We start from the raw sequence: 26,454 nt of genomic DNA, 5'->3' as shown, positions 1-26,454 counted from the left end.
ATTCCTCTCCCACCGCAGCTGCCTGGCCACTCCACCCTGGAGTTGGGATGGTTGGAGGGTTCTGAGCTCATTAAAGCTTTGTCTTTGCAGCCAAAGTCAAGTGAAGAATTGTGGTAATTACCCAAATGATCCCATGAGGGGGAAAGAAACCACTTTATGTTGAATAAGACAGCTTTGGAAGACAGAACCACATATCTCCAGCTCCTCAGCTGTCTAGAGAGGTAATATGTATGATGCGGTCCCCTCTCCCAATAGGACAATTTATACTGAGCAGCTCCCTGTGGGGAGAGGTCAAGCATCCAGCCTCTTCAGAACAAGGCCAATCCAGAGTCCCCCTGGAGCAAGCAAAGGGCACATGCCTTGCTCAGATCTGGAAATGTCACATGGGAGAAACTCCAGGGACCTCAGGCAGTAGTTAAATACTGCCATTTAGGGTTTTCTAATCCAGCTGAGCAGAAATTTCCAGATTTAAATTGTGCTCACCCAGGCATGATGAATGGTCTCAGACAGTCTTGAGTTGGCTCCAGCTCCTTCCGCCACGGGTCAGGTCCTTATTTGACTCCACCATCCACACCCTCACAGTCTCAGGACGCAGCTTGGCTCTCAGTGGGCTGTCCACAGGGAAAAAAGGCAATTGCCAACCCCCATTGGATTTCCCACCCCCCAAATTAAGGGGTAATAACATTAAGATCAAGGGGTACTGGACAACGACCCAGAGGCTGTTCAGTGTCCTTGAGAAACTCTGGCCTTGAAGTCATCAGGACCTGAGCTAGGATCTTGCAGATGTGAGGCCTTGAGCAAGTTATTCAGCTTCTCTGTGCCTTGGATTATCCAGGTGTTGTAAGGGGGATAATGGTGAGAATAAACACAAAATATAACGTCTATCCCCTAGACCAGGGGTAGTCAACCTTTTTATACCTACCGCCCACTTTTGTATCTCTGTTAGTAGTAAAATTTTCTAACTGCCCACCGGTTCCACAGTAATGGTGATTTATAAAGTAGGGAAGTAACTTTACTTTATAAAATTTATAAAGCAGAGTTACAGCAAGTTAAAGCATATAATAATAATTACTTACCAAGTACTTTATGTTGGATTTTCGCTAAGTTTGGCAGAATAAATCTTTATAAAACAACTTACTATGGTTAAATCTATCTTTTTATTTATACTTTGGTTGCTCCGCTACCACCCACCATGAAAGCTGGAACGCCCCCTAGTGGGCAGTAGGGACCAGGTTGACTACCACTGCCCTAAATGGTGTTAGGCACACTGCCTCTAAGGGAAGGTAGAAAAGGGAGCATTTACTACTCATTCACAATGGCCATTAAGTGCGTTCAACGTGCAAGGCTACTCTATTTGACCTTCAAAACAACTCTGAAGGGGGATGGGAGAAGTGTCTTTCTCTCACATGGTTTTGGTTGTCCAAGATCGCCCTGCTAGTTAGTTGTGGAGCCAGCAAGACATGGCGATCATCTTGGCTCCTAGTCCAGTGCTCTCTCAAATCTTGCTCACACTCCTTTGAGAGTGGAGGGGTGGGAGCTGGTACAACAGGACTCTGATGAAAGAATATTTCTGTTCTGTCTCTGTGGGACTAATGTGAGGATCCGTTGCTTGAAGGAGGACTCTACCACCCAGATGTCATCTGCAAGTGATCCGGGAGCTGTCTCAAGATGTTGGGGTTTTCACACCATGTTTCATTGAACCTGAGATCCACAGAGGTGCTCTGGGGGCTGTGGGGGTGTGTGTGGGTAGGTGAGTACAGGTACTCGGGTCTCCCATTCAACTACAGCAAGGCCAGCTCTGGTGGGAGACCTAGTTTATGTTGGGCTTCTGTTTAAGTTATTTAAAAAGAAGCAAAGATTTGTTCCTTGAAGAAAGAGGAGGAGGAGGAAAGGAAGGAGAGGGAGAGGTGGAGGAGGTAGAGAGGAAAAAGAAAAAGAAAATGAAAGAGAATAGAAAAAGAAAGTAAAGCTTGAAATCCACCTTTCTGGGAGCTTCTGAGAACAGAACCCAGAATTCACCACAGTGGATATTAGGGATAAAAGTGCAGCCCTGCTGGGAGCCACAGCAAGCCCTCTCACACCTGCCACATGCCTTCCTTCTGGCACACTCTGGGCCCCTCCCCCAGAACTGGAACCAGGTGGCTGGAAGTAACATAGGTGGTGATGACTCTTGTCCTTTGAGACTTTGAGGAAGCAGAACAGAAGCCCCAAAAGCAGAAGAAGGGTGCCAAGAAATGTTAATTAATGTGGCCAGTCTGGTCCTTGGGCTATATCATCTTGGATTTCCCTCTTTTATTTATATGCTCTATTTCCCTGAACCAGACTATAATTTTCCAGGGGGTAGGAAAGAAATACATTTTACTCAGCAATATTCTTCCCCATATATGTCATATATGAGAAAGGTTCACAATCTTCTGGGTGAGAGACTAGTAATTCCAGCATGGGGGTCATTGATTTTCTCTGGGTAGTGGAAGCCAGGGAAGGTCCCACAAAGGAGGTAAAATTTAAGCTGCATCTTGCAAGAATAGTAACTCTCCATATTCCTCTTTCATTTGTCTGGGGCCAAAAGCAGTGCTGCACCCCACAGGAAACCCATCAGGAATGCCAACATGAACTTGGAGGAGGTAGGAAGCAAAGGCATGCTGGATAGACATCCAGGTGCTTGCTCTCAGGGCCTCCTGGAAGAGTTTAGAGCTGCCTTTTGAAGGGAGGAGGAGCCTGAATTGGCTTGGAGGGGAAGAGAGTGTGTCCAGGTTGAGATCATGCCAGCAGCAAAGGCAATTAAGTGAAGCCAGCAGGGCTTGAGGAAGAGGCTGGCAATCAAGGGGAGGAGGTGAGGGAAAGTCAGTTAAGCTTGAGTAGAGCGAAAGGCAAAAACAAATAAAGGTATTGAAGAGTGAGCTGGGGAAACGAGGGAAAACAGCTCAGGGGCTGGGATGTTTGAATCTAGTACAACAGGGCTGTTCCTGGTTTCGCAGTAATGTACCATCAGAAATGTAATAATGGGGGAGCGCCCTGGCTTCCATCACAGCCGCACCCCCTCCCTATAAAACAGGGATCCTATATTCTTCCCCAAAAGACCTCTGGCTGACACCTCCCTTCTGCCTCAACCCCAGAGTACGGGGACTCTCTGGCCCTGCCACCAGATCCGGGGCAGCTGCGGGAGGCAGAAGCCACCGGGTGCGGGAGGAGAGTGGCAGGGGCCGGGTTGGCCTGCAGTATCTCCTAGCTAAGACTCGCATCTGGGGTTTCTGGAAATCAGACCTGAACACTCCCACACTCCTATACATTCATCACCTATACATCCTATACATTCAAGTAAGGGCATAGATTTGTACACGGGGAAAAGAGGGACACCACACACACACACCCCATAATAAAGAGTCCCAGGGCCGTCTAAGGGGAGGCTGGGTGTCCTGCGTTGGGTAAGCGAGGTAGCTGGGAACGCGGTTTCCCTTCGCTGCTCCTAAGGAACCGGTGCCGCGGCTTCCAGCGCTCTAATAATGTGAATGAACCCTGGGAGACGGAGCGAGCGCGCGAGCGAGAGCGGGGAAGGAAGAGGCGGGGAGGGAGAGAAAATCCGGGCCGGGGGTGGGTCGCGGAGAGGGGAAGAGAGTGGAGCGCCAACCGGGGCGGGGGCCGAGGCGCGAGGGGCGGGGCCAAGAGGGGCGGGGTGCGGGGTGCGGGCCGGAGCGCGGCGGCGCGGAGGGCGCGGGCCGAGCGGGGAGGGCGGGCCTGGAGGGAGGAGCCCCCGGCCGCCGCAGCCAGCCGGTCCGGTGGCCAGCACAGCCCTCTCTCATCGCCACGCCTCGGAGTTTGAGCCCCGGGGCTGCCAGAACGCAGGCACGCCCGGGGCGCGGGGTCGGAGCGCGCAGCGCGGCGCCGCCCACCGGCCCTCGGCCCCCCAGCCCGGGCGCCTCCGGAGCGGTGCGCGGAGGAAGGAGGGCGGGCGGGCGCGGCGGGCCGGGCCGGCGGGCGGCGGACTATGAGGCGCCCACCATGGTGCGATGCGACCGCGGGCTGCAGTTGCTGCTGACCACGGCCGGAGCGTTCGCCGCCTTCTCGCTCATGGCCATCGCCATCGGTACCGACTACTGGCTCTACTCCAGCGCGCACATCTGCAACGGCAGCAACCTGACCATGGACGACGGGCCCCCGCCCCGCCGCGCCCGCGGCGACCTCACCCACTCGGGGCTGTGGCGAGTGTGCTGCATCGAAGGTACGACCAGCCCGGCACCCCGATCTCCAACACATACGCGCGTACACACACCCCTGTCCGGGGCGCCGGCTGGGAAAGGGGTGGGCGCGGCACTGGCTTCGCGCGAGACACAAAGGAGCCAGAGGGAGCGGGTGGGTCCCCTCGTGGCCAGCTGCGTACCAGCTCGGGGTCGCTCCCAGCTAGGGAACCCCCAACTCACCGATCCCACAAACTCTCCGCTAACACACGCACACCCCCTCGCACACAGACACAATGAAACACCGAAACTCGCGCGCGCGCGCGCGCACTCAGCCGGACACCAGAGCGACCCCTAGGGACCGCGCCGACGCCCCCGGGGGAGGTGGAGGTTAGCTAGGGGGCCGGCGGAGGCTGGGGTTGGGGGGAGAAGACCGTAGAGGAGGGGAGGGAGGAGGAGGAGGGGTTGCTTGGCAACCGGTGTCTTTGCGATTGCTATGGGAACTGGCCATCCTGGGGCGGAGCCGACCGGGGGCGGGGAGTGCCGGGACCTCTCAGCTCTAGCACCAGGCCCAGGCCGAGGGGTGGGAGCAGGGGTTGAGCTCTCAGCGGGTCTGGGGGAGTCGGGTCGGCAGAGCCTGACGCCGCCAAGACCCTACTCCATCCCCTACTCTTCCCCGGCGCTACTCATCCGCTCCTACCTGCTCGATGGCAGAAGAAGGGGAGCGACCCCCAGTCTCCTCTGACTGGGGCTGCGAGTACTCCGTGGTGGTCCCTGGGCTTGGAGGCCACGGGAGACCCCCGTGGAGAACTGGGGTGAGCGAAGGCCACCTGCGGACCAGGAGCGGCCTGGGAGGGGCGTGGTTGCCCCGTCAGGGTAGGAGAGGCGGCGCCTCGACCTCTGTTGCACTAAGAGGCCCAGTAGTTGGTGTTGTAAGGTTGGAATGCCTCTAGGGGCCGAAATGGGGTGCACCGGGACTGTGGGGACCGCTCCCTCTGGGGGAGGGGCCCGGGCGCTTCCTATGGCGAAATGCGCCCGACTTCGGCGCCTCGCGGTTGCCTGCCCGCCCGCCCAGCTTCGGAACTCGGAACTCGTACTAACAGGTGGCTGTGGAGGGGCCATCTGGTCCCAGTCAGGCTGAGGACAGGACTGCCGCTTGGTCCTGGCTTTCAAATTGGAGAGGGGATGGGGGAAGATGGCAGAGCGTTCCTTTCAAATATCCTTGGCTAGAGTTTCGTCTTTGTTTTTTTGAAACGTTTTAACGTGTGTTAGCTCCGCCCCTCAGTTTTTCGGGAGGTTCTCCCACACACCTAGCCTCCCTAAAACCGCAGTCACAGCCCCTGCAAATCGTTTGGCTTGGTTGGATCTTGGTGGAGGTTGGCAGGGAGCTCTTAAAAAGATGGCCCTTTTCTGGCTGCATTTGGAGTTATCTTTAAGAAAAAAAAAAAGCTTTGTAAAGCTGGGTAGGATTGGTGAGGTCCAACCTGTCCCCTTTCTCTCCTCCTGAACCATGTCTGTTCTCATCTGCAATTCTGCCCACCTCTGTCCCCCCACACACATCCTCTTCCAAAGAAGGCTAATTTACCCTTTACAATTTGTAGCTTAATGCCAGGGGTAAGTGGAGCAGGAATGTGCAATCAATAGTTTGGGAAACACAGCTGCACAAAGGCTCGGTGGCCCACGATCACACCCTCCTCTTTTCTTTTGAAAAACATCATTTTTTGGTGTGTAATTACTCAGATCACGAACACCTACTCCTCTCATTTGGATCATGTACCCACGTCACTACCTGCCATGGCACCTGAGTTAGACACAGAGCAGTGGAGCCTGTGAGCAGGGGATGCAGTGCCCGCCTCACAGGCTCCACTGGGTGCTGCCCACGTGGCACATGGACAGTCATGGTGCTGTCACCACCCAAACACATACACGCAGACCCCAGGCCTTCAGGTTTCACGGTGGAAACTGGGGCCCCTCCACACTGGCAAGCCTGGCCTCTGCAGAGTGGCTCGAATGTCTCCTTTATTAATTCCTCATCCTAATTAGGATTGATGTGTTCATCAAGAAAGCCCCAAGTTCTGGACAGCTGGCTTCACTGGCAGAGGGAGGGTGGGGAGTCGCCATCTGGGGAAACTTCACCAGTGCCTGTTGTCCCCCAGAGGCCAAGGGTTTGAGAGCCAAGCCAGACCGCCTCCCAGGGCTAGAACATCTTTGGACCAACCCAGGTCAGAGGAAGCTGGTTCAGGATTCACTGTGGCTGGAATCATCATGACAGTCCCTCAACCTGTGTGGAAACAGCCAGCTTATCTCATAAAAGCACATGTAGAGGAGTCCAACAGTTATCTGACATCTGTGATGCCACCACCTGCCAGCAAGTGTCTGGGCTGAGACACAGACAACACATTAACCCCAGGTCACTCCCTGGGGGCATGGAGAGGCCTGGTCTCCTCAATATTGGCTTTTGTGTGTCAAATGCATTATTTCCACCCGTTCTCTAACAAAGTGCCCCAGAGCATTACATGGAGGGTGGAGGAGAAGAGAAGATCAAACCTCTGAGTGGAAACTGAAGAAATATCGCAGCAGGCAGCTAACAAAGCCCTGGTGGTGATGGTGGGACTCTGACGGGCTCGCTGGCCACTCACACACAGCGGATTCAGTTTCCTGATTGTTTCCCATAAATGATGTTGCTGGGCCAGAAGAGCCCGACTCTGTGTTTGTGAAGCAGACACGCGTTTGGCAGGGCTGCATGCAGAAGGCCAGCTGAGTGCTGCCCTGAGCCCCACCAGTACTGACATCACCCCAGCCTCTTTCTGCAACCTCCCCCCAAAACCCTTGTGCCCTTCTATTGGACAAGTGCCAAAATACTCCAGTTCCCAGAGCTTTGTGCATGACCACAACGCCCCTGAGAGGGCCCTGTCTTTGCCCCGTCTGCAGACAGGAAGCAAGCTCAGAGAGGGTGAAGCACTTGCCCAAAGGCTCCCTTGCAGGAGGCTGCAGGGCCAGCTTTGAACCTTTGTCTCACTACAGAGCTCTTCCCTCCACATCATCCTGCCCTTTCCCGCACAACTTCTGGGGTGCCATTAAAGTAGAATTAAATACTTCACTACCCAAGCATGAAGGCATTTAGAAGTGAGAAGGTATGAGTAGTATACAAATATTGCATAACACATGCTCTCTTCATTTCTCCTCTCTCTGTCTACTTCTGTCTTTGTCTCTGTTTATGTTTCTCTCTCTGTCTCAATCTCTCTGTCTCTCTATCTCTCCTTCCACCAGGTTCTACACTAGCCTATCCTAACCATAATTAACCATCAGTTCCCTCCTTCCCCAAGACCCCCAGTTATTTTTTCTTTGTATCTTTTGTGACACTCAGCCCAAGGCTGGGGACAGAGAAAGGAGTAATAAATCTTTGCAGACGTTTCAATCAGAGAAATCACCAACCAGCATTTGTTCAATCTCCAGTGCATTTTGAAATTAGGCAAGCTACAGAATGTAAACTAGCACCCGGAGCGATTGTTGTATGCTAGGGACAAAAGACTTGTGAGGACAAGGAGGTAAGGAGGCTCGGGCCCAGATGACAGCAGCTCATAGCAGCATGTCAAAGCTCCCCACGCCCCCGGGGAGCTCCGGATCCTTCACCAGGACTGCTGGTGACCAGGCTTCACGAGGGACCCAGTCCCTGTGCTGCCATTAGGAGAGGTCTGGTCAAGTTCAGCCTCAGCCCCTTGCATGTCCTTCATGTCGCCCATAGAGGAAGCTGTCCCCAGCACATTCACAGCCTTGTCAGAGCTTTAAAATGGCAGCCTTGCTGCCAGGGGTGGTCCCTATGGCTGCTTCGTGCCAGCTGTGATCTGGCTCCAGCCGGGGAAGGTGGGGAAAGATTCTGGACCCTGGGAGTGAGAGGGTCCTTTGCCCCAATTGTGCTCACCTTCCTCACCTGGGCAGCACCTCTCTCACCAGTGTACCCAGACTTTATTTACACTACGGCACACAGAGGAAAAGGAACTATTAGTCCTGCACCCTGGGGCCCAGGAGGGAGAGGACAGTCCTCAGGGACTGCCTGGGGCTCCAGCCCCCTTCCCGGGCCCTTGCTGGGTTTCCCTGAGGCAGAAGAGGGCTCACTCCTAAGGCACCTGGAAGCTTTTCACAGCAGGTCCACTCAGAAGCTCTGCCTTAACCCAGAGGTTTCGAGCCAAATAACATCCTTTCTCCACCTGCCCCAGGCACTGGGCTGGGAACCTTTCCTGTCTGTGTTTGCTTTCATTTTCTCTTGCAATAACCCACGGATAGCCTGTCCAATCAGGACCTGGTTGGTGACAGCAGCCAGCACAGGCCTCCTTCCCGCCAGCAAGTCACCTCCCCCGCAGGTCCTCCCTTGCCCTCTAGTGTTAATAATAACAGCCATCACGCATTGAAGATCTTCAGGCAGGACTTACATTATTAGTTCATGGAATTGTCAACAACACTTCAAGGTAAATATTAATTATCTGCCTTTTATAGGCATAAAAAGTGAGGCTTAGGATGGCTGCAGCTCCTGAGGACGAGGACTCCTTCCGTTGTCCAGATCTCAGCTGAGTGTGAACAGACAAGCAGGCTCTGCCAGCTGGGGGATGTCCTTTTTATATTGAACTACCAAGATTTGGGAAGGGTGTTGTACTAGTCAGCTCGGGCTGCCGTAACAAGACACAATACACTCAGTGGCTTAAACAATAGACATTCATTTCTCACAGTTCTGGAGGACAGAAGTCCAAGATCAAGGTACCAGTCAATTTGGTTCCTGGTGAGAGCTCGCTTTCTGGCTTGCAGGCTGCCTCCTTCTCGCTGTGCTTTCGTGGCAGAGAGCTAGCTCACTGGTCTCTTTTTATAAGGGCACTAATCCCATCCTGAGGACCCCACCCTCATGACCTTATTTACACTTAGCCACCTCCCAAAAGCCCCACCTCCAGGTACTACTGTGGCTAGAGCTTCAACATATGGATTTGGCAGGAAGGGACAGAAACATGCAGTCTTTAACAGGGTGTTCTCCCTTTCTGCTCTTGTCTTTTAACTGGTGCTCACTATCCCGTCATTCAAGACGGGACCCTGGCAGTCCCATCCTGTGTCTATTTTCCCTTAATATCCTCCTCTGTCTCTTCACCCTCCTCTGTTCTTTATTCCTTTCTCCCTTCTCATGAGAAAAACTAGCTCCTTTTAACTGGATCCCCATGACTTAGTGAGGAGAAGCTGGGGATCTTGGTGGACCCCAGCCCGGAATCTGACATAACGGCCCCATCACAGAGCTGGCTTTGGAGGAGCCCCATGTCTGGGGCTTCAGAAAGGATCCCTAGGAAACCAGCAGGTCTTGAAAAGAAACCTCCTGTGTGTGTCTCCTCAGGCCAAGATTTTGGAGATTTCCAGGACACAGTCTTGGAAGTGGATAGTAGTAGGGGTCTCGGGTCATCAGGTTCAGAGCTCAGAGGGAAAGGAGGTGAAGAACAGTATAGCCCAAACTGGAGCTGTGGAAGAGAGCCTGGGGCCACTGTTTCCTCGTCTGAAAGTGGGGTCTGGAAGGTCTGGAGCATTCCCACGTCCTACTTCCCAACACAGAGCCCCGTTGAGCCCCACCCACAGCTTCCAGGTTGAACCAGGTCCACTGTGGCCTTGTCATGGGCTCATAGAAGGAAAGGGTGGTTTCCCTGGCTGGAAGAGCCTTTGAGATTAGTTCAGCGGCTCTCAACCTTTTTCTGCCAAGATACACATAAGGGATTTGAGCCACCTGCCCGCCAAGCAGGCTTCACTTCATTCATTCATGCATGCATTCATTCATTCAGGCCATGCTCACAGAACACCTGTTCTGCATCAGACATGGGAGGCTGTGAGTCACAGTGATGGACAAGACAGATATGATCCCTGCTCCCCTGGAGCTGACATTCCAATGGGGTAGCTGACACTTCCAGGTACTGAGGAGTGTTATGATGAAAACCACGGGGCTGTGCTGACAGAGGCTGGGGAGGGAGGCTGTCAGTCGAGGGGACAGGAAAGAGCTGTCAGAGAAGGATGAGAGGAAGGCCTTCCAGGAAGCGGAAAAGGAAAGCCAAGGCCCCACAGGAAACTAGCTGGTGAGGACGGAAGAGAGGCAGCAAGCAGGAGGGGTAGGGCAAGGTTCTGCCCCATGCGGGAGTCTGGCAGGGGCCTTGCAGGCAAGGTCAGGAGCCTGCTTACTTATGTGGGATCATGTAAAAACCTTCTGGGGGGTTCTGGACAGGAGAGTAAAGGGATCTGATTTATGTTTTTAGAATACATAGTATATGGCTGCATTTGGAGGAAGTTCTGGGAAGCAGTGGAGGCCACCAGAAAACCAGTCCAGGTCGCTGCAGGTGACCAGACTGGGGACCTGGCACGGGAGATGGAGAGGATAGGGAAGGGCAAGAGGAGGGAACGGCCGGACGAGAGGGGAATGAATCCAGGATGACTGCCTGGATGTGGGGCTATGGCTGTGAACGTTTTAGTGGGGTCATGTCCAAATTGGGAAGATGAAGGAACAGGATTGGGAAAGGAAATCAGAAGTGTACCCATGAGGGTCCCCAGATTCTGACACTACTATTCAACACCCCTATAACCAAGGAGCACCAGAAAGTACCGGACAGCATACATAACTCAGGAGAATCGCCGTAACGTACAATAGACCCCAGTGTGTAGGTTCAATATTAACTGTCCCTCACGACAGGGCAAGGTGTCTCAACCTCGGTATTAGTGGCATTTGGGGCCAGATCATTCTTTGTGTGGAGCCACACAAAGATGCAAGCAGCATCTCTGACATCTCTCCACTAGAAGTCAGCAGCATCCTCCCTCCCACCCACCCTAGTTGTGACAACCCACACCATCTCCAGACATCCCCTGGGGTTGAGGGGAGCAGAACGATCCCCCATGGAGAACCACTGCTCCAAGGAAAGCATCCCTGGGGTGGGGGCAGGAGCAGACCTAGTTCCTGGAAGCTGCTAGGAAGGCCACTTGTTTCTCTTTCCTTCTAGAAAACACATGAGATGCAAGTGGGGGGAGCAGCTTTACTAATGGGAAGACCCGGCACCTGCTTTAGGTGACTGGGGACATGGATGGTCCCCGCTGGGTCCCTTTCTTAAGAGTAATGAATTGTACTGGTGATCGCCGAGGGGAGGGGGGCTGGGAGGCTGGGTGAGACAGGCGAAAGGATTAAGAAGTACAAGCTGGTAGTTACAGAATAGGCACAGGGATGTAAAGTCCAGCACAGGAAATATAGTCAATAATACTGTATTAACTGAATGGTGCCAGGTGGGTACTTGAAATACCAGGGAGGTCACTTTGTAGAGTATACGATTGTCTAACCACTGTTCTGTACACCTGAAAGTAATGTAAAATAAGAATGAATATCAACTGTAATTGAACACTTAAAATTTTTCTTTTTCTTTTTTTTTTTTTTTGTATTTTTCTGAAGCTGGAAACGGGGAGAGACAGTCAGACAGACTCCCACATGCACCCGACCGGGATCCACCCAGCACGCCCACCAGGGGCGACGCTCTGCCCACCAGGGGGCGATGCTCTGCCGCGACCAGAGCCACTCTAGCGCCTGGGGCAGAGGCCAAGGAGCCATCCCCAGCGCCCGGGCCATCTTTGCTCCAATGGAGCCTCGGCTGCGGGAGGGGAAGAGAGAGAAGAAGGGGGGGGAGTGGAGAAGCAAATGGGCGCTTCTCCTATGTGCCCTGGCTGGGAATCGAATCCAGGTCCCCCGCACGCCAGGCCGATGCTCTACCGCTGAGCCAACCGGCCAGGGCCTTAAAATTTTTCAAAGCTTAAAGGAAAGAGTAATGAGTTGCAGGTGACCGAGCTCACTCTGCCTGTGACAGGCCCAGCTTGTGTCCACTGCTGATGTGGCCCCATCCTCACGCTCTGCAAGCAAAGGGGACTGAAGACCAGAGAGGCAGAGCAACTTACCCAAGGTCACACAGCTTGTTGGTCACACAACCGGTAGCCGAAGTGAGTCTGGGGGCTGTCTCGATAGGACTCTGTCTGCACAGCCTCCACTGGGGCCAGCATCTGGGGGAAGGTTGGGCAAGGAGCAGCCACCATAACAGAGAAAGCAGCAAGAAACGAAGGTGAGGGAACTCCCCCTGTGGGCCTTTCCCTGCTGCAGCTCCTCACCTCCACCGCAGTTAACCTGTGAACACACTGAGAGGAGCCGCCCTGTCCTCCAACAAGGACATTCTCTGTGAGTGTGTACACTGCCAGCCCTCCTGGGAACAGATCCAAAAAGAGAACAGACTGGTTCTACCCCCCAGGGATGGACCAGGCAGGACCTGCCTAGATCCACCCCAGCCCCCCATCATGGCGCTCTGGGAAGTGCCCTAAGACAGTGGTCCCCAACCTTTTTTGGGCCACGGACTGGTTTAATGTCAGAAAATATTTTCACAGACCGGCCTTTAGGGTGGGATGGATAAATGTATCACGTGACTGAGACAAGCGTCAAGAGTGAGTCTTAAACGGATGTAACAGAGGGAATCTGGCATTTTTTAAAAATAAAACATCGTTCAGACTTAAATATAAATAAAACGGAAATAATGTAAGTTATTTATTCTTTCTCTGCGGACCGGTACTGGTCCGCGGCCCGGGGGTTGGGGACCACTGCCCTAAGAGACCCATCTTTCCTGAGTTTCAAGTCAGGGCCTGGTACCAGACCATGGACATATTTTTAAACATCAGTTTCTCCATATGAAAAACCCTTTTGAAGCTGCAAAAATTATATCACATGATTTCACTCTGTTTGTTCTTTTTCCTCCGGCCGAAACAGGGAAGAAGGAAAGAAGGGACAAAATAAGTCTCGAAATGGATGAGGGCCGAGGATGGAAGTTAAAATAAAATTAGGGTAGTAAGACGATGGTGGAGTCTGGTGAGTGCGCAGAAGGCGGACTGTGTTGCCGGAGGTGGATCTCAGACTTGTCCCTGAGCTTGTCGGGGGCTAGGACGGAGAGCAGAACCTGGCCACGTCACAGTTACAGTGTGCACGTGACCAAAGGAAACTGATGCTCAGGAGATGCCTTGCTCTTTCTGCTACAGAAGCCTGGAAGAAATGTACTTGTGTCTCCTTATAGATGCGATAGTCTCTCCCATTAAAATGGACCTTGTTGAAAAGGGAGCAAGGGGTAGGGGATAGGGGACTCGAGTTCAGATTTCAGTATTGCCACATGGCTGTGTGGCTTTGAGTAGATTACTTAACTTCTCTGAGTTGTTGCTCACATGTCTGAAAAATGGGACAGTGAGGCAGTAACTGCGGAAGTCCCCAGCACACGCCTACAGAGTAGGTGTTCCCCAAATGGAGTGTCTGTCTGGAGGCTGTGGGGAATTGGGCCTGCCCTGGTCTCTGTCTTCCACCAGGCTCCTGGGGGTGGCCAGGAGCCAGGAGAGGAACTAGCTGCCAGTGTGTACACGCAGGGGCTGCGAGGGAGGCCCGAAGGTCGTCCATCACTGGGCGGCGTCTAGGCAGGGGCTAGACATTCTTGCCCCTTCGTATTTATTTCCAAGGCTTCTTCCTGGATGTCTCTGCTGGGTCGAGGACAGCAGGGTGTGACTTCACGCTTAGCCATGCCTTACCTTGGCATTGGGCCTTCTTCTCCTTCCCTCCCACTGCCCCAGAGCCAGGAAGGGGCAAGAAAGCCACCCTGTTGGGGTCCTGGAGCTAGAGATGTGGTTGGGTTTGAGGAGTCCTCTGGTTGTTTTTGCTCCCCCAAACATCAGGACCTCTCCATCACCCCCATGTGTACCCATCCCCCTAAACTTCTACCCATCCTTTAACCTGCCGCCTCTGTAAAGCCAACCACAGCTCCTTCCTCGGGCTCCTGGAGAATTTATGCCCACTAGCCACAGGGGGCTTCACTGAGCATGGCCTTATAGGGCTTTGGGTTTTAACAAGGGCTTCTCATGCCCCTCCCTCACTTTTTCTCCCCTCCCCCATCTGAGTCAAGGTGCCCATTGTTGTCCTAACCCTTCCATGCCTCCTACCTTGCCAAGGCCACCACTGCCGGCCGGCCGAGATGCTCAGCAGATGCTGTCCTCCCCACCATTGCCCCCTCTCTGAAAGATGTGGAAAGGCCTAAGGGAGTTTCTTGACTCAAGTTCATCACCAGAGCCTGGGAGAAAACTAAATAACTAAAAAAATGGTTAGATTCCCTGTCTAACCTGCCATCAGCCTCTCTGTCACTTCCTCTTCCTGAGGAGACAGGAGGGGCTAGGTTTTGTCCCTGGTCACTCTTTCCCACCCCCTATTAGTCCGCATGGCAGCCTCATACAGCCAGCACTGAAGTCACACAGACCTGGGTTTGAGTCCAGACTCTGCCCCTTATCAGCTGTGTGTCTTCAGACAAATTACTTAACCTCTCTGAACCCCAGTTACCCCCACTGTAAAACAGAAGTATCATGGAATTGACACCTGGGATTGTTGTAAAGTTTATAGGAGAAAAACAGATGCAAAAAACCCTCATGGTGCCTGGCACCTTGTAGAGAGTCATGTGGTTGCCTTCTCCCCATTTCCATGTTTCCTGAAACTTGGAGGTTTTCCCAGAAGAATTAAGTGGCCCACCCTTTGCAGCCAAACTGAGGGAGGCCCCAGGTCAGCTCATTGATCTCCGGGGTCTGGAAACAGAGAAGCTGAGCCTCCCCGGCTGTCCAGACCAGTGAAGAACGTGATGCTGTCTCCTCACCTTTTAGAGGCTGTGCCACTGCGAACGCCTTCTGGGAACCGTAAAATCGGAACCTGAAGGCAGTCAATTAGTTGAAATAGGGTCTAGCACCGAGGCAGTGCCTGGAGAGGTGATGGCTGCCACCCAGGCTGCGTGTCCCCTCAGCCCACTCCCTGGCGGGCACTCCGGCTACAGCTGTGAACTTTGGTGTGAAGGGATACAGGCCAGGTTAAAGGAGGTCAGGGGGCAGGACGCCTGGTCCTAATTCTGCTTATCCCTTTACCTCCTAGAGCCTCAGTTTGCTTGGCTGTCAAACTGGCAAATGATACCTGTCCTTCTTCCCATCTTTCTTTCATGTCCCCTCCTTCCTCCATCTCCCTCCGTCCTCCTCTCATCCTGTGTCCTCTCCCCCTCCCCCCGCACCCTCGCTTTGCGAAAGTTCCATGATGTGCTCCTTGGGAAAGTGCTGTGAGGAGCATGATGACTGTGCTCCCTCAGAGGCACCGCTGAGGGGACAGGACTTGAGGCTCACTTTCTTGGAAGGAAGCACTGTTGGCTTGGCCTCTTTTCACCCTGACACCAAGCAGGGACCCCGCATCCTGGCGGTAGCCTCAGCCCTCCCTACTCACTCTTCTGCCCCCCAGCCCCCATGCTAGCCCTTCAATCATAGCTAGAAGGATCTTATAAAACTATAAATCAGATCACGTCATTCCCCAGCTCAGCACCCTTCAGTGGGACCACATCCCACTTGTGACAAAGCCAGGTGTATTCCCTGATCTACAAAAGCCCGGCAGACCCCGCCCCTCCCGTCTCCCTGACACCTCCCACTGGGAGCTTCTCCGTCCAGAGGAGGCTCCAGGAAGGGGATATCTGAACCAAGTCCATTTGACGGTTAATAAGACAGGTGCTGGGGGATGGGGTGGTCAAAGAGATCTGCATTTGAATCCTGCTCTACGCTGTATTAGCTCTGTGACCTTGGCAAACTTTTTAGCTTCTCTGAGCCTCAGTTTTCTCATCTATAAAATGGATATAAATGGATATAATCGACACCTCAAGGCAGTGGAGCCATTCCCCAAGAGACTGAACCCAGGAGGAGTGGTCTGAGGATGGGGAACCAGAAGACTCGGCTTGGGATGGGCTGAAGGCACCGGGCAGGGCTGAGGCACAGGGCAGGGGACCACCTGTCACTGCAGGGCTGAGGCACAGGGCAGGGAACCACCTGTCACTGCAGGGCTGAGGCAGGGCTGGCCTGGAGACACGGGGGTGGGAGGCACCTGCTGGCTAGATGGATGGAAGCATTTCCCCTTGCAATGAGATAGATGTCAGACTGTGAATGTTGAACCTCAGTGTCTTGGGTTCCCCCGTGAGACAAATGGCATTGTGACATTTGTATTTTCTTAACCAAACTCTAGATAAAAAGAGCAAGCAAGAGGTTTTCTGTTGTCAGTATAAGAGACATTATAAGAGATATTATTGAGATCCTGGAATGTTGGTATGCCTAGATTTTTGGAGAGGTAGGAGTTAGAGGTAGGAGGCATATCGAGAGAGTCTAAAATCAAGACCACCCTAGAGGATCAGAGAAGGTGAAGGGATTAGTGAAATTACATATACATAACACATAGATACAGATAACAGGACAGCAAGTCCCAGAGGGAAAGGGGAAAGGGTGTTAGAGGGAGGGGGACGAAGGAGGTGTAATGGGACACGTGGGTGAGGGGTGAGGGGGTTATATTGAGTGGGACACTTGAATCCATGTTAACACAATAAATTTAAAAAATTAATAGTAAAATTTTTTTAAGACGTTAAAAAAAAAGAAGCCTGGTCTGTGGTGGCGCAGTGGATAAAGCATTGACCTGGAATGCTGAGGTCGCCGGTTCGAAACCCCAGGCTTTCCTGGTCAAGGCACATGTGGGAGTTGATGCTCCTTCCCCACTTGTCTGTCTCTCTTTCTTCTCTAAAATAAATTCTTTAAAAAAAGTTTTTAAAAAATTAATAAAAGACTACCCTAGAAAACTCCAGACCCTAGTAATAGGTCATGTTTAAAGGATGTAAAATGACGGTTGTCACCAAGGTCGTAGTCATGGGCCTGAGACTTGTGCAGTTGGCCCATGTGCATCATTGAATGATCCCCTGTCACACCTTGAAATTCTTTATCATGTTGGAACAAGCGGACCCGCCTTTTCGTTTTGTGCTGCACCCCACCAGTTATGTGGCTGCTCCTGAGTGTCCTGGTGTACCCTGAGAAAAAGAGTTGGATTAGGAGAGTGGGATAGGGGCACTGAGGCTGGAGGCCAGGTGGCCTGGAGGGCCTGAGGTGGCACAGAAATTGGCGGCTGGGATGGCGCACAGAGGCGGGTGCCGGAATGCCGGAACCAGACCTCGCCTCTCTCTCATGTTTCCCAAGGCCCACCCCACACACTGCCCAGAACCAGCAGCTGCCTGGAGAGCAGTGTTACCCAAAACTCTGTCCTTGCTGAGCATTTATGGGGCACCTGCTGAGGGCCTGGCTTCCTGCTGGGCACTGTGGGTGCAAAGAGCCCTCAAGGAACTTACACCCTGGTTCCGGGGAACCCGCAGGAGAAAGGCGGGCAGCATAACAGAGCACAGGGTGTGGAGAGCATCGGCACACACCCGGATGTCAGGTCTCCCCCCGGGGGCTCTAACAGCTCCTATCTCCAGGTCTTAAGGAGGATCAAATGGAAAATACACTCAGGGCTCCGTGTACGTCTGCCTCGCCATGGACTTGAAATACACAGTGGCTGTTGTGACTGACGTCTCAGAGAGGACGAGGTAGTGGAGGGTCCAGAACCCCCAGTGACTTGGGGTTTGAATCCAGGCTCTGCTTCCCACTGGCTGTGGACCTTCGGCCAGTCATTCCATCTCCTTTGAGCCTCAGTTGCTTTCTCTGCAGAATGGGGATATTCGCAACCCTTGTGCTGATTTGCAGGCAGGAGCCAAGATGAGATATGTCAGTGCTTAGCTTGGAGCTGGAATCAGTGCCTCATTCTCTAACCCAAAGAATACCCTGCACATGGGGCAACGGGAAGGGGTCCCATAGTGAGGATGAATCTCAGAGGAAGGGAGTCTTTGGCAAGCCCCCAGCCCCCAGTTCAAACGCAAGCAAAGAAAAGATGATGGATCCCTGAAGACTCCCCAAGGACATCTCAGGACATCCAGGCTCCCTTCCAGGGGCTGCACAGTCTGGCCAAGGCCATGTCACCAGCTCATCTTTGCTGTGTGATGGGAGTGGGGGGGAGGATGCCCCGCACTCGCTTCCTGCTCTCGCTCTGAAAAGCCTGATAACAAGCGCACATTGACTGCCTGGGTTCCCCAGGGCAGGCGTGCTGTTCCCGGCTCGCATCTGAGCCCTCGCCCGAGACATTTTCTCGCTTCAGCAGTTTGGCATGTCATACAAAGGGGCTCTGATTTTTCCTGATGTCCAACTCCTCTTGCATGAAAAATAGCTTTTGTTGTCCTTTCTGCCCACAGATTCCTGCATGTGAGGCAAAGCCAGATGCCTAGTGGGTGGAGAGTCCCCCATTTGCCTAAACATTTGGAGGCAACCCTTCTTCCACCATGGTGGCCTCTTGTGAATGGGGACCTCAGAAAGAGTGGCCATGGCCTTGAGGCCTTGAGGTTTACTCTCTCAGGAAGTTGCTCGCTGGCCCCTTGCCTTGTCTCCTACCTTCACCCTGGTCAGATACTCTTACACTTGGAGGCTGTTTTGATGTGTCCCAAGGGCCCTTGTTCAGGTTGCTGCCACTCCGACTGTCCCTACCATTACCGCACCCACCTGGCCAACCAGTGGGTCCCCTTCAATGAGCACCCGCTGAAACCTAGGTCACTTGTTCTTTCGTGTCCCGAGCCCTGCTTCCCTCCCCCTCTTCCCTCTTTCTTTCTTGTTTTTCTAATGATGTCTCCCTTTTCCTTTCTTGTCTGCCATAGCTAAGTCACATGAGCCTCTCCTTCCTGTTCAAAGCAGTCTTTTGAAAGCTCTTGAAGCATATCCTAGATAAAAATGTATTATTTTAACTCGGTGATTATTAAGAAGGTTATTAAACACAGGGAAAATTCTATTAAATAGCAAATTGACTGAGTCAAAAAACCCACAGGTGTGGAACCTTGAAAAGGTCATCTAGTACAAAATAGATGGGAATATGGCTGTGGCTGTTCCGTGACTCTGGGAAGAAATACTACAAAGAAATGCACCGAAATGTTACAATGTGGTCATGGGAACTCTGGGTAATTTATTTTATCTCCCTCTATTTTTTTTTCAAATTTTCTATTATGTTGGAAAAATATATATACACCTGATGTTTAAATGTAAAAAGCCCCAAGGCATCTCCTGTCCTCAGACAGATGGATGGATGTGTATGTTTGTTTGGCATTAAAGGTGCTGTTTCTCTATATTCTTAAATGTGTCCCGAAACACGGTTACCGGCATCATGCCCAGCCACCTTTGATCAGTGTTTTATTACCAGCCACCCTGACTTATAACCAAATTGATGTCTGGATAAAAGCCTTTGCCAGCCGTGCGCAGTTGAATCTTTATTTCCCAAAAGCATGATTTCCATTCCTAGAAATCCACCTCCTACAATCCAAGCACCCAAACTGGCCCTGTATAGAAGTCAGTGAAAAGAAAATAAAGCCCAGATCATTGGTCTTACCAACTTTTATCACATATATACAACTAAGCATTTAACATAAAAGCTGTATCATGAAATGTTCCTTTGAGAGAATTTTTCTGCCGGAGCCAGACTGGCCAAGGTTTCTTAAAATATGGACCCGATGAAATTTGCACAGAAGTGCTTGCTTTTAATTTGTCCTGAAAAACCTCCCTGTGGCTTGTTTAAGCATGCTTCGTTGCACCCAAAAAAATCCCCAAGCACTTTAAAATGAAGGGTTCTTCTGTCAAAAAATTCTTGCATTACCAATTCCATCTGTGTAGATTTTTTTTTGAGAGAGAGAGGAAGGGAGAGAGAGAAGCATCAACTTGTTCCTCCCCTTTTCATTGGGCATCCATTGATTGTGTCTCATACATGCCTTTGACCAGGGATCGAACAGCAACCTCAGGTTTCAGACCTGCAACCTGGGTGCTCTAGGTCGACGTTCTATCCACTGTGCCACCACCAGTCAGGTTCTGTGTAAGTTCTTTAGAAAAAAAATCTTTGCATGGTAACCCTACAGGAAAGGCAGTTTCCACTGTGACTGGTACCATCACCGTGAGGATCCCTTACTCTTTGTGTCAACGAATCAGTGGACCCTTCAGATGCCAGCGGATGCCAAGGTCTTAGCTTCTGTGGCTCCTTGTTGCCAGGTGCTCGCTAATGCTGCTTTTAGCCATTAGCAGCCGTCTTAGTTAAGAGTAAAGTACAAGTCACATATTAGATACTGAGCCCTTATCAGATATACATATCATATGCAGGTATCTTTTGATCACTCTGTAAGGTTCTTTTTTTGTTTTGTTTTTTTGTATTTTTCTGAAGTTGGAACGGGGAGGCAGTCAGACAGACTCCCGCATGTGCCCGACCAGGATCCACCCGGCATGCCCACCAGGGGGCGATGCTCTACCCATCTTGGGGCGTCGCTCTGCCGTAATCAGAGCCATTCTAGTGCCTGAGGCCACAGAGCCATCCTCAGCGCCCAGGCCAACTTTGCTCCAGTGGAGCCTTGGCTGCGGGAGGGAAAGAGAGAGACAGAGAGGAAGGAGAGGGGGAGGGGTGGAGAAGCAGATGGGCACTTCTCCTGTGTGCCCTGCCGGGAATCGAACCCGGGACTCCTGCACGCCAGGCCGATGCTCTACCACTGAGCTAACCGGCCAGGGCCACTCTGTAAGGTTCTATAAATGTGTAATCTCTATGTTGTACACCTGAAACGGATGTAATAGTATGTAATAGTAGATGTCAACTATGATTTAAAGAGAGAGAAGAGCGAATGAACGTGGAGAGAGGCAGACAGTGAGGTCCGGATCTAGCAGCCTTGCGGCTGAGACGTTCCATACTTGGACTAGAAAGCTGTCCCTTGGTCCTCATCAAAATTGCTGTGCGTCTAATGGCAACATCCAACTCTTCTTGTTCAGTCGTTCCTGAAGCTGAAAACAAAGCACTCATCCTCGGCCGTGAAAGCTTTTCATTTTCTCAGAAGTGGTGTCCGTGTCCTCTTCCAGTCGCCCCATCTCTGGAGGATCAGGGAGGAAATTTACCTGGGTTATTTTTGTTTTGTTTTGAAAGCTGGTTGCTTTGTAAGTTTTGATCAAGTGTTGGTGGTGTGTCTGCTGGTACCCTGCACTCTGAGAGGTGCTGGGGTTCAGAGACCCGAAGGAGACCCTCCCACACACCAGAGGTGGGTCACATTATAGAGAGAAAGCACTTACACTTACCTGGCTTCTACTCTGTGCCAGGAACTGTCCCAGGCCCTTTATTACATATTGATTTAGTTCATTTCCAGCGATCCTGGGAGGTAAGTACTATCATTACTTCCATTGACTAGATGAGGTGCAGAAAGGTTAAGGAACTTGTCCAAGGCTCCAGAACTAACAAGTGGTGCAGTCAGGATTCAAACCCAGGCAGTCTAGCTGCGGCTCCTACCCTCTTCAGCATCGGGCTCCACTGCTGAGCAGGAGCAGCAGCAGCCACGACTTCGGGAAGCCTCTTAAGTATGGGCACTTCCCGCAGCTTGTTTCATTTCTGCCACACAGCACAGGTACCCTGTGGGAGGTGGGGAGACCGAGGCAGGCTTACCGGCCTGGGACACAGCCAGCATTTGCACCCAAGTCTCTGCTCCAAAACCCACTCCCAGGTCTTGCTCCAGCCCCATGCTAAACGCTGTCCTCCGCCCACTGCACATCAGGGAAGAGAAGCAGCCTGTTTCCCTGCAGAGAGGCTGTGGGGTGGCTCAGTGTCCTGTGAATACATCAGACGACACAGAGCAGGCCACTGATGCTGGTCGAGGTGGGGAGGTCAGATGTGAAGAGAGAGCAAGACCCACAGGTGCAGCCCAGTGGTCGCCAGACACTGGAGGCGGACGAGCTGGCATGGCAGGCTTCTTGGAGGAGGTAGGCACAGCGTCGTGACCAAAGGAGTGCACAATGCAGGGCCTCATATCTGATTCATGCAGCATGGAGAGGAAAGACTTGCTGTCAGATTGAGGGTGGCTCTTAAGATGGGGTGCTCTCAGCGAAGAAAGTGAAAAGCATTCTACTCAAGACAGCTCTTTTAAGGAAACGTTAACTGCACTTCAAACCCCAGAACCCACGTTCTGCAGGGGATACTGCCTGCCAGCACGCTTTCACACCCAAATTCCAATTGTTGGCATTCACGTGGTGACTCCCAGTTCACAAAAAGCAGACAGAACAACAGTCTGATCATCTAGCACGCCTACATTGATATCAAGTTCAAACACAGGCAACACTTATCTAGGGTGATGGAAATCAGCAGCATGGCTTCCTGCATGGGGAATGGCCTGGGAGGAGACCAGAGGGAGCCTGAAGGGCTGTGAACACGACACACCCTGATCCGGGTGGTAGGTACATGGATGTAGACATGCCTCCACCACGCTGCATTCTTAGGCTTACTCTCTGTATATTATCCCCAATAAAAACTTAAAACAGACAGATACACATCTAGCATAACCAAGACCCCTCAGGTGGCCTGCCACCCACCCTCACCTGCCTCACTGATCCCCACCTGCTGCCTGCGTGTTCTTCAGTTCTTGTCAACCCAGCAAATTCTCATTGGGAATGTGTGCATCTAACCTGTGCTAGGTCCCGCGGACTCAGCGATTCTCTCATTCATTCCTTCAGCAGTTATCTTGGTGCCCAGCCTCTTGGGAATGCTGCTTGACCTGCCAGAGAAAAAAGATATTTCTGTATCAGTGAGTTCTATGATTCAGAGCCGTTTCAAATGACAAGACCTCTCACTTGTTCATGCCTTGTGATCTGTTGCCTCTCACCGAACCCCCATATTCTCCCGGCCCTGTGACTGTGATTTTGAGAGACTGCTTGGTACCCTGCCCTGGGGGACTGCTGCCCCAGCCCTCATCGCCCTGACCCGTCTGCCCCCCGTGCCCCGCCAGGATGTTTTCTCGTCTCTGTTCATATCCAGCAAACACTCATTGAGAATTGAAAACCAGACCCTAGACTTAGCCCTGGGCACCCGAGGCTTCCTGTATTAATTCGTCAGCAAACATGTATAAAGCACTGCTACTTACCAAGCAGGATTCTAAGGAGTACGGAAAGTTTTCTTTCCAGCAGTGAATGAAACAGACAACAGTGTATGTCACAATTATACCGTCACAGGGAATACAGGTAATAAGAGGAGACACTTGGAGTGTCAAGGTGAAGGTTGTGCTGATAAAGCGGCCAGGGTGGGCTTCATTATGGTCATGGGAGCCTTTCTAGATGACAGGTCATCTGGGCCAGTTTTGAAAGGTGAACATGAGCTCAGTAAGGAAACAAGAAAGAGAGGGGGGTTCTGGGCAGAATTCCCAGCACGGGCAACGGTGCAAAGCCTGCGTGCTTGCACCCAGGGTTCCATAGTCATTGAGTGCCTACTGTGTGTCCCAGGTCCTGAGTGGGCCGCTGGGGCTGTTCTGGAATGCCAAAGAAATTCGAAGGGTGGAGTGGAGGGAACAAGGCTAGAGTCAGGGATAACAGAAAAGGAAAACACTGGAAGAGTCCAGACCAGGGTCAGTGAGCCCTGAATTAGGATCATGGAGTGGAGGAGGGAGGGTGATTGTGAGATCCATCTTGGAGATAGACTGGACGTGAGGGGGGGGGGACCCGTCATGGGGTGCCAGGGTGGGTGGTGTGTCACCAAGCAGGACAGGACCCTTGGGAGGACCAGAGGACTTTGGGAATCAGACTGAGGAGTCCAGCTGCAGGATGAAAGCCCAGAGTGTGTGCAGGGAACAGCAGGGCCCTTTAGAGCCACTACTCTGGTTGAACCAGACTGTACAAAGGTTCTTGTGCCTTCATTAATTTCTTTACTATTGAACTATCCCCATTTCACAGATGAGCAAACCGAGGCACAGCAAATTATAGTAACTCTCCCACGTGGCAGAGCTGACATTGGGATTTGAACCCAGGCAGTTTGGCTCACGATGCCATGCTCCTAGCCTCCACACTGTGAGGCAACACTAAGGAGGCCTGCACCCCCTGGATGCAGGGAAGAGCTGGGGACTTCTCAAGAGCAGTGAGAGGAGCCATGCGTATTTCTCAGCAGAACCTAGGATAGCTCTGCACCTTGGGACCCCGCAGGTGTGACCATGAGGGAAGAAACCGAGAGTCTCACTGAGGCGTCCTCAGCTGTGTCTTCTGGGAGGGCTGTGCCTGCACCTGGTTACGTCTCCATCCCGCAGTGCTGTCTAGAAGAGCCACATGGCTGCCACTTAATGTTGAGAGGTGCCTAGCCATCAGCACTTGAGAACCAAGCCCTGGATGACCCAGGACACAGTGATGAGACATGCAAACATGAGTGAGCTTAGGAAACACTGTGCTAAGTGAACGGAGCCAGACACGAACATGTGCCATAGCAGAGCGCCGCGCTCCGGCCGGCTTGGACAACAGGAATGTGTTGTCTCCTGGTTCTGGAGATCAGAGTCCAAGAGCAAGGCATCCACAGAGTTGGTGAGAGGGAATCCGTTCTGTGCTCCCCCCCCCTTGCTCCTGGCAGGGTGCTGGCAATCTTCCATGTTCCTGGCCTCGTAGAGCTCTGCCTTCATCTCCACGTGACATCTTCCTCAGTGCGCTTCTTGGTCCAGATACCTCCTTTTTATAAACACATGAGTCACGTTGGATTAGGCCTACCCTAATGGCCTCCTTAACTATATCTGCAATGACCCTGTGTCCAAATAAGGCCAGGTTCTGAAGTTCTGAGAGTCAGGGCTTCAGCATGTGAATTTAGGGGGAAAGGGGCACCATTCAACCCTCAACAGCCACTTATTGTGTTATTCCACTTATTCGAAATGTTCAACATGGTTGAAGAAACAGAAAGCAGATTAGTGATCGCTAGGGGCTGGGGGGAGGGGGATGGGGGCAACTCGGAATGGGTACAGGGTTTCCATTGGGGTGAGGAATATGTTCTAGAACTAGGAAATAGCTTAGAAATATTAGGTGACTTGCCTGAGGTCAGACGGCTCAGTGGTTAAGGTGAGACTTGTCCCCAAGCTTGTGTTCTTTCTATTACAACTGAGTTCAAATGGAGGTTTCTTCTTGGACAAGTTATATAAATTCTTTGAGCCTTTTTCTACATTTTTCTCATCTATGAAATGGAAGATGACTCAAGGAGATAACTAACGAACATAGGAGTCGCCAGCACGTTCCAGGTGCTTAATAAATGTCTGTCAGGGTCCATCCAGAAGAGCAGAAGCCACTTTGTGTCTTTCAGACAGAGGAAAGGTCATAGGGGGGAGTTGATGACACAGGTGACAGAAGAGATGACACACTGTATGGGAAAACCGTGAGGCACCTACAGTGGAGAAGAAACAAGAGGGGGTGGTTTTACCAGAGTCCAGGCCATCCGACAGGTGCTGGGATCGTGGAGGAAGCTGGGAGCACAGAGGGAGGGACTGTCCAGAGGATCTAAGACTCCCAGAAGAGATGCAGCAGTTGCCACAGACAGTGTCCAAGGAAGAGGCGGAGAGATACCCTGACTTCTCCCTTCCTCCTGTCCTCTCATGTTCCATCAGGACCTCCTATTATTAGCCAAACCTACCTAGAAGTCAAGAGCAAGAGAACCTGGGAAATGTAGTTCGGTGGGACATAGGGGTACTCTCGGCTGCCTGTGTGGCTGGTGCGCAGGGTCTATTATTGGTCTGTGTGTGCTGGTTCATGTATGATGATACCTGGGAAATGTAGTTCGGTGGGACATGGGGGTACTCTCGGCTGCCTGTGTGGCTGGTGCGCAGGGTCTGTTATTGGTCTGTGTGTGCTGGTTCATGTATGATACCTGGTGTGCTGAGATTGGACATGCCCCGGGATATGCATGTCACAGGTCTGCAGCAAAGGGGGAGGCAGAGTTATAGCACACGTGTGCAACTGCATACAATAGGACCACAGAGCCACCAGCTTGAAAAGACACAGCCTGGCTGTATAAGCCCCCATGTGCTAACACCTGGGATCGTGTGAGGCCATCACACGGCATCTGGAGCTGCATCTGCCTGCAGCCCATCTTACACTGTTGCCATGGAGGAAGATCAGGCTGGGTACAAGTGTCCAGGCTCAGAGCTCTCTCCGTGGTGCCCTGTGAATCAGCCAGCCCGGTCATTTGAGCCATTGGATGGGTGCCTCCTCCTTCTGCAAACTGCCCCCAGTAAGAAACAGGACAGAGGAGCTGAGGAGAAAGGAGAAGGCCTCTGAGATCTGCAGCCCCAGCTATTCTTTGGAGGGGGGAAGCAGCTTTTCTGTTTTTTCTTAGAAATTTGGTTCCATAACTAGGGATTTCACGGCATCTGCCTGTTGACTTCGCAGTCAGCCTGGCCTCCCACAGGGCCTGCCTCCCATTGCCTCTGTAGTTCACGTGGCCCCTGCATCTCTCGTCACCCAGACAGCAGTGAGCAGCTCCTGGTCTCCACTGTTCTTCAGAGAGTCCTAGGGACACAGG

At 52.2% G+C, this 26,454-nt stretch overlaps 1 protein-coding gene across 1 annotated transcript in view; it reads left to right on the top strand.

Annotated features, from left to right (window-relative positions):
* Positions 1-3,770: 3,770 nt before the first annotated feature.
* CACNG4 (calcium voltage-gated channel auxiliary subunit gamma 4) overlaps positions 3,771-26,454 on the top strand; it is a 57,709-nt gene continuing 35,025 nt past the window's right edge. The window contains exon 1 of the mRNA XM_066235393.1: positions 3,771-4,219. Coding sequence (XP_066091490.1) covers positions 4,000-4,219 — 220 coding nt within the window. The 5' untranslated portion in view covers positions 3,771-3,999. The remainder of the gene's footprint in view (positions 4,220-26,454) is intronic.

Source organism: Saccopteryx bilineata, chromosome 6 (genome assembly GCF_036850765.1).
Source record: "Saccopteryx bilineata isolate mSacBil1 chromosome 6, mSacBil1_pri_phased_curated, whole genome shotgun sequence".
Lineage (NCBI taxonomy): Eukaryota > Metazoa > Chordata > Mammalia > Chiroptera > Emballonuridae > Saccopteryx > Saccopteryx bilineata.
Note: the sequence above shows the minus strand (reverse complement) of the source record. Positions and strands in the feature narration are given on the sequence as shown.